Source organism: Daphnia carinata, chromosome 4, assembly GCF_022539665.2.
Source record: "Daphnia carinata strain CSIRO-1 chromosome 4, CSIRO_AGI_Dcar_HiC_V3, whole genome shotgun sequence".
In the NCBI taxonomy this organism is placed as follows: domain Eukaryota; kingdom Metazoa; phylum Arthropoda; class Branchiopoda; order Diplostraca; family Daphniidae; genus Daphnia; species Daphnia carinata.
The window spans coordinates 1914553-1927587 of record NC_081334.1 but is presented as its reverse complement, the minus strand read 5'-3'; the positions used below and the strand labels follow the sequence as shown (position 1 = coordinate 1927587).

The 13035-nt window shown below is 38.4% G+C and overlaps 2 protein-coding genes and 2 long non-coding RNA genes across 4 annotated transcripts in view; 1 reads left to right on the top strand and 3 right to left on the bottom strand.

Moving 5' to 3' along the window:
- The first annotated feature begins 803 nt into the window (after window positions 1-803).
- The window catches only part of LOC130694469 (uncharacterized), a 31739-nt gene continuing 19507 nt past the window's right edge, over window positions 804-13035 (top strand). The window contains exon 1 of the mRNA XM_057517553.1: window positions 804-808. The gene's annotated coding sequence lies outside the window, so the exon portion shown is untranslated. The remainder of the gene's footprint in view (window positions 809-13035) is intronic.
- On the bottom strand, window positions 7808-8589 carry LOC130694486 (uncharacterized). The gene is made up of 4 exons (XR_009002048.1): window positions 8466-8589; window positions 8179-8409; window positions 8044-8118; window positions 7808-7960 (listed from the first exon to the last, which is right to left on the bottom strand). It is a non-coding gene; the product is annotated as an uncharacterized LOC130694486 (long non-coding RNA).
- LOC130694491 (uncharacterized) lies at window positions 10072-10813 on the bottom strand. The gene is made up of 4 exons (XR_009002054.1): window positions 10703-10813; window positions 10568-10646; window positions 10364-10505; window positions 10072-10289 (listed from the first exon to the last, which is right to left on the bottom strand). It is a non-coding gene; the product is annotated as an uncharacterized LOC130694491 (long non-coding RNA).
- On the bottom strand, window positions 10994-12631 carry LOC130694465 (tetraspanin-33-like). Its single transcript, XM_057517548.2, has 7 exons — window positions 12371-12631; window positions 12095-12298; window positions 11857-12030; window positions 11658-11795; window positions 11546-11593; window positions 11373-11489; window positions 10994-11313 (listed from the first exon to the last, which is right to left on the bottom strand). Exons 1-7 carry the CDS (start codon window positions 12461-12463, stop codon window positions 11242-11244), a joined length of 846 nt encoding a protein of 281 aa, XP_057373531.1. The 5' UTR covers window positions 12464-12631; the 3' UTR covers window positions 10994-11241.

Genomic DNA, 13035 nt, shown 5'->3' with positions numbered 1-13035 from the left:
AATAAAAACGTTGTGCACCGTCTAGGTGCCTACCTGTCGAAAGGGAAATTCGTCGTTCGTTCGTTATTGCCTGTAAAGCGACATAATGGGCATAATAAAACTATCAATAGGGAAGCATAGCCAAAATTTTGATTAATTTTTTTTTTTTCATTCACATGGGCTGTTTGTTAGACGCTCTTCAATTCATAATGATAAGCGTGGCAGCATGTAATATATGTAGTCTCAATGGCCTATGGTGGCATATTTCTAGAGAATTTATGGCCAATCTTCGTCGACATGAAAGAATAAAATATTCTATTTCGATGACGATGCATTTAGCTTGCGTTCCATTTTATGTATATTGCTTGCCCCTATCGTTTTGACGTTAAAGGTTAGGACGTCAATACATCGGAAGAATAGCAGCCATCTTATACAGTGCAGACACCCGTCATGACTAGAAAAACATATAGGATATTAAAGCATAACATTTGAGGACCAGCCCGAGCTTTTATTCGTTATGACGGTTGGTAAAGGTCAAATCGGCAATGTCGGGCGGATTATCACGGAAGATGACAAATTCCTATCCTGCCATTTTCACGACCCACTGCCGTCGCACCACCTACTTGCCTTCTTGCTCATCTTGCGTCCTTCCCCAGCGGCAACGCCACACCCACAAGCGTGAAATGTATTAAGAGCCTTGATGAACGACGAAAGAATTGTTTTGCCGAGCGTCTCACTCGTCCCTTAAGTAGTCGGCTGCTGTTGCGCATTAATGCCGCTCTGGCTCACTCCTGTAATGCCCATTAGCCGCCAAAGCGCTCTCTTCTCCGGCATTTACTTGGAAGCTGGTCACATAAGCCATTTTCACTTTCAAAACAGCCTTCCTTAACTCCCCCCCGTTTTTTGTTCGAGATTTCGAAATCATTTCCATTTTAAACGCACACAAGGCGCGAATTAATCGTCGTAATGTTCCGCATTCTTTCCTAATGTTTTTACGATGGGGTTTTCGAGTTTAGACGTTGAGAGTGTCTGCGTGAAAATCGGCTCTGCCCTTACCGCGTCGAGGACGAGAAAAGTATGTAGCCTACGTAACGTTGGCTGTATCATCTCTGACGTTATTCACGTGTATACGAAACCCATCACTATGATGGCCATTTTGTTTCCTCGTTCAGGATTGATCATACTTGCTGGATTTGCGTGTAAAACATACAGCAAGATTGCTCGATCAATCATATTTAGTAGCATAGCTAACGATTTGCCCACAGTTACGTGACACTTGTGGTTCATTTCAGTTTGGTTTGGCAACGGAAAACACGTTCGACTTATTTTGAATGTGCGCCGAATTTACATATTTCAACCTGATTTGCATTAAGCCCGGATTATTTCAATCCCCTAGCTATTTGCCTTTTTCCTATGCGATTTCAAAACATTAAAACTGCTTTCTAAAGCTATTTGTTATCGTTATCCTCCCGAATTGCTGCCATCTAACGGTAGGTGATACAAAACGGTTTCAGAGGCTACATAGATCAGCGTCTATTTCTTCAACGCAGATGCATGGTCACCGTAGTGCACCAGCGCCATCTGATCGGAACATATGGCGAGGGTAGAAATTTTTAAAAAGGTTGCCTGAAGGGTTTCTGTTTAGGCTGCCCCTCATTTCGTTTCCCGTTCTTCCTATTGTAATCGATGTTTTTGCCAAACCTGTTTAGCTCCTGGCTTTAATTGCAACAGAAATGGCACTAAATAATTGCCGTATCGTTAACAGTTGAAAATTCACCCATTTCTATGTATCATCTGCTGAGATTCGGTAAGCGCCACGCTTTTAAAATAATTTTCATTTGACTCGTAGTAATACTATAAAAAGACTCCTGCAAATCAGGAGTTAATTTCACGTCACTGGTAGATTTAGCCTCCTAGTTCCAAGATGGTGGCTAACGTGTTCAGAGCTTAAGAGTTCAGATACATCTTTAAGCCTACGCCACGCTCTTGCTTGTCACCATTTCACGTTTCTTTGCAATCGTGGTTTGAACGTCAACGGGAAGATTCTAAGGCAAGAAAAAAAAATCGTTAATATTACTAAAAGTTGAAGTTTTACAATTGCACACGTATGTGGCGAAAATCAGGTATCGCAATTTGAACGAGAAGCTTTTGAAAATTGGAAAGAGGGAGTTATTAAAAGACAGAGTGACGAGTGTAACGCTTCTGAAAAAGGTAAAAGATTGAAGGTAGTTCAATTTTTAATTTGCTTCCTAGTTACACCAATTAAGATTGTTTTCACAGCATGGTCTTTTCTTGTTTTAGGTAACATTCTAGCCCTCAGGGAAAATCAGCATTTAAATTTTGTATTTAAAAAGGTTTTTCTATCTTGGTTACAACAAGGCACACATTTCCTGCACAGAGTGGTATTACATTACAACTCCTATGACCTATCCAACAATGAAGTATCGAAATGTGAAGTTTAGTTATTGATGTTTTCACAATTGGGTTATTTCGTCTTACCTGCCTAAGTTGAACAGGTATTGATGCTAAAGTTTGATACAGTTGTTATTTTTAAATTGAAGTTTTTTAAATGTTATTATAATTATAAAGAGGCTATTGGTTTTATAAAATGTGAAATTTTCCAAGTTTCAGGTTGTTTCCAGTTGTGCTAGAAATGCCATTTGTTGGCAGCATGGGTGGAAAGTGGTGTGCACTCCTTTACACAAGGTTTGGCAGTTTTAGTTCTACTCACTAGCTATTTACTTAGTTTTATTTGTTAGCATTTTTTAAAAAGTACTACAGAACAAAACCCCATTTTTGTTAGTTGAAGGAAGAGCATAAGTACCAAAGAAAGACAATTGAAGATGGCCAGAAAATATGCACTGGTGTTAATTAGGATGCCCATGGATTTTCTTAAGGGTTTGCAATGTTAAATGTCGCAGCTGAAAATGAAGAAAGATCTAAGGATGGTTTGGTATTTATTACATTTTAGATACTTGTTACTTGTACCAGGAGACAGCGCTGGGAAACAAGTGCAGTTCCACGTCCAGAGATGTTTCTGTGTAAATGTCCATACAAACGGTATTCGAAATTTTAGACCACCATATAATTATGAACTGTCGCCGTCGGGAGTCATCTCATTAGATGTGCTGCGGATGTGAATCATCACTAGATGCCGCGCATGGCTGTAGGTGCGGGTCACGGCTAGGTGGCGTTACTATTATTCTACGCTCAGACGACAATGCATTCAAGTATAGAAATATCTTGGGATGTTAGTGTGGTAACAAACCAGTTACAGTAACTTCAACACTCAGGCGCTGTAAAATGGTGTCAAATACCGGAATGGTCTGTGTTAATGTACTGATGAGTGACTAAATCGGAACACGTGCAGGTCCACGGGTTTTTGTAGCCGTTACTACCCCGTACTTCTCCATCAGCTAGTATACCTAGTGAAGTTTTTAACATCGTTTCTTTAACTGTGGCCGATGTGGGATTTTCGATATGTACCATGATGACAATGACTAGAATTGAATTAATTCGTTAGATTTTGTATTTATAATTTGATTTTTAAAGCATCTGTTTGAAAAAATTTCTTTTCACTGATTTAGGACTAAACAGTATCACAGCCAGTGGGCAATAAAGTTGCAGAACATTAAATTTTCAACAAAGTAATTAAGTATGTTCAGCAGAGTTGGTCTAAGTCTGTGCATTAATCATTCAATTTTTTTTTTTTTTAAGTAGGTTTCAAGTTTCAGCATTCAACGGCAAGTTACTGCTTAAACATTAAAGTAAGGAACAATTAAGCAACTATTTGTTTTTCTGAGTTCTACATCCTCTTGCATTAATGTTAAAGTAGAATCAAATTAATTTTCACATTTTATTTCAGATTGCTGTCACTCTTTGCTAGCTGATCATAAAATATGATGTAGATGCGCTAACAAAGCTATGTAGAGCTTTGTTAGCCTGTGCCATGCCAAGAATTGATAGCAAATAATACTGCTTTAATTATAGGTAATTATGGGTGTATGAACCCAACTTATTTTTCTTGACATTTGCTGCTTGTTCTACGTTCACACAAATATTGAATGATATACCTCGTTTGGTAAAATAACATTTACTTATTTTAGCATTTTATTCCAGGTTACTATCAATCTGCTAGCTGATTAACAGATGTTTTGTAACTACATAGTTTGGTTTGCTTGTTCCAAGAATGGCAAACAGAAAATGGTGAGGTTTTGGTGGAAGTGGCATACTTGAAAGGTAACAAGCTAATATTCTTCTTTTAACTAGTATGATTTAACTTTTAGTTTAATTCACTGGTGGCAATATCGATAGTTGTAAGAAAATGAGTTTATAGGAAAAAGGTTTTTATTACTTGAAAGAATGATTAACAAGTTACCACTTTCACACGAAATTAAGGTTGTCTGTTCAGGGGATTGGCGGTAGAAAATGCTGAGATTTTGGGGAGAGGAACTTCATTCAAAAATTGTAAAAAACAATGCAGGTATAAAATAAAGGTGAGTACTAATGAATGATAGTGGACAGTGAAAAATGGACGTGTAAAGTATGGTTTTGCAAAGAACACAATGGGATATACTATCGTGGCAATGCCACTTGCGCCGATGTCCAGTAGATGCTGTGCAAACCAACTTCCCGTTTGATCCGTCGCAAACCTGCCATTTTGTCCACTAGATGGCGTGCAAACCACTTCGCATTTTGTCCACTAGATGGCGTGAAAAGCCACTTTGCATTTGCTCCCCTAGATGGCGTGCATATCCACTTTGCATTTGGTCCACTAGATGGCGGAAGAAAGTTTCACATTCGATTACTAGATGGTGGCAAGTCCTGATTTTGCCCACTAGATGGCGTGCCAATCTTATTCGCATAATAAATGGTATTAGTTCTGTTAAGGCTATTTTGCAACAGATGACGTTGCGAATCTACTTGTGCTGATGTCCAACAGGTGGCGCGCGAAACGCCTGATTCGATAGATGGCGTTCAAAACCATCTGCCCTGATACCAAACAGATATCCTTGTAAGCCTTACTGGATGTCTGTTACGTGGCGTTGCCTGCTGCCTTAAGCCCATCAGAAATTATTGGCCTTCGATGGATATACGGGTATGTATTAACTTAGACAAGCAAAAGGTTTCTAGATAGATCTTTGTTTAAGTTTCTTGATATATTTGAGATGAAGAAAGATAATGAATTGAAAAATGTTTTGTGTAAAAGTTGGATGGTCTTAAAGGTCTAGCAGCGGTGGTATGGATAATTTCACTTCGACACTGCTTGGTATTTTTATTTAACAATTGAAGTTAATGCTTGAACTTCTTGTGAACTCTTTTCCTATTGACTCGTGTAGTAAAACCGTGACACTACGTAAGTAACTGATGTGGGAAAAATCACCTTTACTATAGTATACTATTTTCCGTCTGTCTTGTAGTCTTTCAGGTGCAATTAGTTGTTGAATATTTTGGTGCTGAAACGTAGTGCTGGCTGCACAACATTAAAGTATTTAATTCATCAAGGTGAGTTGTATGCTAGTAGAACTCTCATAGTAACTCGAATGAAATACTATTTCTTAGGTTATTGTTTTCTAGCTACATCTGTAATGTAAAGCTTTATGCAGGTAATCAATCTATAATACCATCATGTATTATATTGCAGTGAAATGAAAAATGACCAACATATTGTTTATTTCAGGTAAAGTAGAGATCCTTGTGATCTTTTCATTGACATAGCAATCCAGTTGGCAATCCAAATTGGCTTTGAGTTGTTAAAATGCAAATAATTTTTAACATGTAGATGTATGCCTAAAGAATTGCCTTTTTGCTGTGATATACTATTTTTGTGGTATTTAGGTATGAGGGAGTTGATACTAAATTGACTGTTCAAGGTGTTCCTGAGCATGCCAGGTAAAGTCACAATCCTTGTGATCCTTGCATTGACATACCAATTCAATTGAAATCGCCTATGGTCTGGTAAAATAGTGGGTGATTTTAATCAGTGTATGTATGCCCAAAAAAGTTGCTTGAAAGTAATTTATTTATACTAAAACGGATAACAAAATTTTACGTTAATGCTTTTTGCCTTTGCAGGAACTGCAATTCCCTCAAACATGTGGATGAACTGCTGTATAGGCAATCGAAGAAGTTTTTCTTCGAAGTTCTTCTCTCTGCTTACAACTGGAATTGCTCTGGAAACGACTTTTTTTTTGCGCGTGAGTAATCAGTAATTTTTTTCTTTTCTTCCATTCTTCTGAAATTGAGAGCTTAGTAGAACACATTATTTATATTTACATCTTATTGTTGTCTCCCATTCTAAACCATGTGTATATAGTCAAATTATATATACAGATACAACATGTGTGTGGGTTTGGTTGTAAAAAATAGAAAATAACGAATAAGACGGTTATTTTCTGTTTGCTGTATTTGTAATTTCATGTCAAATGCACAAATTTTCTGTCGACGAAAAATTTGTCAGCGTCGTCACAGGCGAATGACAGAAGAAACGAAAAAGGGCTGTCGGTACTGTAGAAAATACCCTAGAGAAAAATTTAGGATTTTTCTGTAACTCATGTACAATATCTGATAAAATTGAAAAACATCTGTCAGAGAAAAAAATTATATTGGGCAAGCGGCCTGGGTTCTGGCTTCGATGTTCTGAGCCAAGTGATGTACAGGCAAAGGAAGGTAAGCGTTCAGCGTAGTGAGCCAGTGTATGAAAGGGTCTGTGAACGAAAGGGCAGCTTGCTTTTATTTTTCTAAGTCCAAATCTTACTCCTACATTCGCTATTAGTAATAGTAGTACTAAAATATGTGAAATGGCTCAGTGGTAGAGCATCGGCTTCAGAAGCCGAAGGTCAAGGGTTCAATACTCAGAGTCGCCATGACACACAAAACGCCCTTAAATGTAAAAAATCTTTCTCCTCGGCGATCAGAAACTTTTGGGGCGCTTATCGGTGGTCGTATCAGCAATAGCACCCGGCCTGGGAGTTGAACCCCAGACCTTCGACACTACAGTCCAGCACGCTACCTTTGTGCCATCACTCCTTTCATACATAACTTTAGATTTTTATGGGTATGTTGAAATGAGTTCTATACAAGGTTATTATGGGATAGCTTTTTCATAGTTAATGAATAGTGGTTAGATTGATGGTAAAGCACGTGATAAGCGTGTGAGATTCCTTGGGTTCGATCCCCAAATCAGTCACCATATAATAAAATAAATACAAATATAAATAATTTAAAATCTTTTTATTTTCCCTCCTTCCACCCTCAAATCCACCACTTTACATAATACACATACAATACATACATACATACACTTAAAACTAACCCGTTGGCTGCCACGCCATCTTAACTACAGTAGCTACATCGCTATCTTAGGGATAGCGATAAAGGGGGCCAGGGGGCCGGGCTGACACGATGATGAGACCTTTACGGGAATGCACACCCCAGGTCTCATCAAGCGCATCGATCAAGGGAATCCCTGTGGTGCATTGCCTACAGGCCTTTCGGCCAATCTTGGGCAGTGGCGCTGCTCCACCCCATGGCAGATAGACCATGGAGCAGAACAGCGCGGCCCGTCCCTGTCAAGCTAAAAAAAAAAAAGGGGATAAAAGGTGGGTGGCAGCCAACGGGTTAGTTTACATTATACATTACATACATTAAAAAAAATAACGATACCACGCAGACAAGGTGACCAAGGGGCAACTGGCACGGCGACGACAGGATGCCGGCGAGACGAAGATGGGGAGACCACGAGGCGACGAAACGGCGACGGACGAGGCGACAGGCGAGGCGACGACGGGGAGACGGCCGAGGCGACAGGCGAGGCGACGACGGGGAGACGGCCGAGGCGAAGACAGGGCGAAGGGTGAAGCGATGACTGGGCGACGGATAGGGCGAAAAGCCTGGTGACGACAGATGATGAAGCGAAGAACGGGCAAAACTTAGAATTTTTGTTTCAATTTTGCATGGGAATGAAGCTGATGGCATAGTACTAAATAATAAATATGAAGAAAAAGTGTCACTACATGTGGAATATAAGATTATTGGTGTAATTATAACAGGGAAAACAATTACCTAAGCCTGTTGTTTGAAGACTGCAAAAGTTGCAGGGCTGGTAATTTTGCTGAAGAACTTGAAAGCTTGGGAGCCCTACAATGGGAAATTAAATTTTTAAAAAGCAATACTAGATAAATCTCAAGTTTAAAATACCAAAAGGGATTGGTTTTGATGTCCATGTCTGTGTGTGTTGATTGATAGTGGTTAACTGTTGGAAAGCAAAGAAAGAGCAACATGCTGCATTTATCAGAATAAAACTGATTCTGATGACTAGGGCAAAGGGTAGGCGAATTGGACAGTGGTGTATTGATTCCAAGAATTCACTTCGTTGGTGAACTTCCTCCTGGTTGGCATCTTTTCCGTTGTAAGTTTCACAAGCTAGATCTTAAAGTCAGAATCATGCCAAAGGGTATACTAAGCGCCTTGTACAAGTAAAATACCTCTAAAAAGAACAACAGAGTAGCATGTTGGAATGCTACGGTCAAAGTTTTGTAGCAGAGCAATCTGTCACTGTTTGGAATTGATAGCTTTCAAGATTGCCGGTACGTAAAAAATGAACTATTTAGTGTGCTTCACTTCCAAAAACGTCACAGGGAATAAAACATTTAATAGTAGTTAGTTTTTTATAACTTTCCACTGGAATAAAACATTTTTAACAAAAACTTTCAAACACAGATTTCACTGCTCACACCACTGTCACACGTATTCACAACACCATATTGGAAGCACACCAGCGACATCTAGTTTTTTTTTTACAACTACAATCAAAACGAATCAAAAATGAATTAGGGAACAAATTGTTTATTCGAAAACATAGATATTCCCATTGAAATACACGGTACAACATACAAATACGCGGCCATATAATGATTCAAAACCACAGGACATAGTAATTTGCATTTAAAACCTAAGCGGTTCGGTATCGCTTGCACCTATGTGCCCTTTGTGCTTATACCAATTTAACAAAGAAAATGACAAAAAAAGAACATTAGTTTTCTGCGCCAGTCCTTACAGTCAAACGATAGAATAAAAAAGTATAAAACACGTTGAAAGTATCCCAGAGAAATTAGCGGATAATCTATTTCCCCTGTTAAAGTTTCTCATGCTAGATGCTGTCCGAAAGGGATTGTGAGAAATAAAGGACGAGTGAGAAACCAGACATTGTCTAAGGAAGAATGGTAATCAGCTAAGATGCGCCAGTTTTACCATAAACACGAACCATCAGCACAATCGAAATGGCATGTTCCGTCGAATAAAGTCAAGTCGCATCAGCCCAAACAGAGAAGCATATTTTATAATTTATAACCCCCCCCCGTTTTATCTTACTTTATTTCTTTAGCTTGTATGTCCGATAAAACGACATATTACCTTTCAGCAGATACGTAATCGGAGACAGTCAGTCGAACACGTTGACGGTTACGCAGATCCTAGGGAAACCTAACACTTTTAGCAAGGCAAGGTAGTACTCGTAAACCTAGTGCCTGGTGGCTGACTGCTGGTGTATTTTCTGGCGTAATGTAAATTACCAACATTAAGTAACCTAGAGAAAAAAATATTAGAAGGAAACAAAGATGGTTCTTAATGTTCTCAGAAAAATTATACCTTAATAGGTCTTACGATTTTTGAAAGACTTAACAGAGGATGATGGTTATTACAATTACCAGCAACTCAACTATGTCTATGCACCATCGAAAATAAAAATTTAAGCAAAATCGGAATTACAATTAACAGGCGGTCAACTATTTTCACGTTCACCCGCAAATGTCTAGCACTCCTCTGGTTGTTGAGTTGGCTGGTGGCACCTTAGAAGTTAGAAACCAATTGTAAATGAAAGAAAGTAATACCATTAATGTTATTCCTTAAGGAAGTTTCTCAGGCGTAGCTTTTTTAACCCAAAAGACATTAATAATGTAGGACCAAAGGAGTTGAGATCAAAATCACACCTGATTTTGAGTGTTCATACATGTTCCTGTAGCAATCGTTCCTGGATCTTTCAGTAAATGCATAGAATTTTTGATTATTACCAAAGGATAACTGCTGCAGTGAAGAAGTTTCTGGAATGCTGATGAAGATTTTTTATACATGGTGCCCATAAGACATCACATTACCGTTTGAAAGACAACTTCCTTAGATCAAGGGCAAAATCAAAACATTTGCCAGTCCTTATGAACCCACTCCCTTGTGAATGCTATTGCATTTTTTATAGAAGCTTCAATATTGTTCATGTGTTGTAACTACTGTAAGTACTAGCTGTAATTGTTCCACTGTAATGGAAAGTCAGACATTAAGTGCCCTGGACAGAAAAATTCATATTAGAACAAAACAGTCTACAATTTACCTTATAGAGACCAAAACAATGATGGATGGTTAATGTCCATGCTAAAATCTTAATCTTTCAATTACTTATATGTTTTGACTTGATTCTCGGGAGCTTGCGAAGGTGCTTTAGGTTCCAAAAATTAACATCCTCTAATGATTCACTAGTTAGTAATCACAGATTACGGTGTGCAAGTGGAAATTGAAAAACACAATACACACCTACCAAGGTAAGTCGAAATCCCGATGATATTCCTGACCCATGTGCTTCACGACACTTCTAGGTTTTGTAATAAACTTAAACCCTGTTAAAGCTTTTAAGTTGTTAAGCATAGCTTTTATCTTTTCTCTCCTAGCGTACCTTGAACAGCATTGAAAAATGAGTAAATTTGTTGCCGAAAATCGCAACTAACACGAGGTCAAGAGGTAAAATCTAGCGAGGAAAGCAGACAGCGGACTGCACGCGTTAAGCAAATTTAGGAATGTATGACAAAAAAAAAACTACCCTATGAGCCACGGTTTAAGGCGCCTCTTGTGGACGCAACGGTCATTACGAGAAACTTTAAATGAAATGTTTTAATATCCCTATTGGGTATCCCTTTTTCGTCAAAACGTTTTCATTGCATCTTTAACAGACAAGAAATAGATATAATTTTTTTTATTTATATTTTTTATTAGAAAAAGTGATCTTCCTTATTTCTGCTAAACGAAACTTGAACGATGAAAATTACATCATGAGAATGCTACGGAGTTCTCTGGCGCCAAGAGAGGCAGTATCACATGCACGACAAACACGCGAATAAAGCAAACATGATTTTATAGAAGGTATGACCGAAAATAGGGTGTTTGTTCTGTTGACCATGATCTTTGAAATCAGAGAACTGGCGCCTTACGTAAAATTCAGCGCATCCATAATGACTTCTGCCGTTGAATCTGTCCCTCAAGGGTTCTCGCCAAGAAAATCACGAAAAGCTAAAAAAGAACAGTGCGTAAAGAGAAATACTAAATGATGAAGCTATGAGCAAAATTACCTGCGCAAAAGCCACGACTGTGGCTATGCCCGCTATTATATAGAGATTTCCATACACCCACATTTCTATGATAGAAATACAACCGCTAATGTGGATTTTCTTTGCGGCTTCAAGCTCCTATAAATGGTTTTTATTTTTATAATATTTCGACAGATCAAAAGATATAATATTACTGTAAGTTGTTGGGCCTCGTAACCGCACATCACGTTGATCAGACCAGTCTAAAAAGTTTTGGAACGTATATATGAAAATAAATTATTTTACCATAAAATGATGTATACTTACATTGATGTCTGCAGGATTCCTGCAACATGAAAAGGGCACAGCACATCTTTCAACAGAAGGGTTGGTTTTTGTGCAGTTAAAGTATTCATTCTGAGACCAGTCCAAGTATCCACTTTGGCTCAAGCCACAACATTTGAACTAAGATAGATGCAAGTTTTGGTTACTAAAGAATCATTAATATCAATTATTTAGAGTTTACTTCTTGCTGGGTAAAATCAATTATGTTCTGGAGATCAGGATCCTCCCTGTAGAATTCTATGAGTTTGGAAGTTAAGTGTTTTTCTAATACTCCTGTGACTTTCTGTGGAAAAACAAATCCAAGTGTAGCCAAGGCCAGTTCAGCTATGAAAAACAATAACAGGCAAGCAGAGTACTAGAAAACACAACAAACTATACTAATGAGAAAAATTTTAAAATATAAATTTCTGATTTCTTACAAATTTGAGAAGACAGGAGTTCTCTCTCAGAGCCCCAACACAGCCAGCAAAACTCACAGTGAACATGACAAAACCAACAATAAGCATGATGATAGAAATATCGAGAATCATTTGCTCAGCGTTCAAGACCAGACTGTAGCCTGTGCCCTTCCATTTTTCAAAGAATGCATAAAGTCCAACTCCAACAAATATACCACCAAGAAGCTGTAAATAAAAAACAACAAAAAGCATCATTTATAACGCAAAGCGTCCCCGCAAATCCTAACATTTGCATACCCAAAACACAAAGTTGAAGAAGAAAATGGTATATTTGACACAAACATTGATGTGGTTAATATTTCGACTTCTTCTACGGCCATAACCACTCATTTTTAGTAACCACACTTAACACCGATCCGAATGCACTTCAAAAGCTAAAAGAAAATATCATCGACATTGGAGATTTTCGTTTTTCACGAACAACACTCACAAGATCATTGTCCAAAAGACTGATCCGGGTTGTCAAAACGTCCACTATGGGTGTGGGGTTCCTGGAAGGAGGGCTATACACTGGTTTGGGCAACCGTACATTCCAATAGCAGACGTTCTCTGTCTTCAAGGGTGCGGAAAACAACGGTTGCCAAACTTGGAGCCGCCCAAAACTTCGAAAATATTGCGCGCCACCACAAAGCTACATGAATCACTGGTTGTTGCATGAAACGTGATTACGTAATTTTCTATAGCAGCACCGTTTTAACTAGAAATCCTACGAGAACGCGAATTTTCGTCTCTAGTTACTACTGCGTTGTCATTTGTTGGCAGTATTATTTACTGTACAGCGTGCTCAAAACTCAACACTCTGTTTACGACAACTCTTAAAATTACTTTACTTTAAACTGGGACTCATGAAACATAATTAACTTTGCATAAATCTCGTAAAATGCGTCTGTTTCTGCTGGCAC

Bases quoted from the DNA above. Each gene is read 5' to 3' on its own strand.
- LOC130694465 (XM_057517548.2), bottom strand. From the start codon at position 12,463: ATGAGTGGTTATGGCCGTAGAAGAAGTCGAAATATTAACCACATCAAT. The intron at 11,796-11,856 runs GTAAACTCTAAA...CATCTATCTTAG, and splicing joins TTGATTTTACCCAGCAAGAA to TTCAAATGTTGTGGCTTGAG. The intron at 11,594-11,657 runs GTAAGTATACAT...AAAACTTTTTAG, and splicing joins GGAATCCTGCAGACATCAAT to ACTGGTCTGATCAACGTGAT.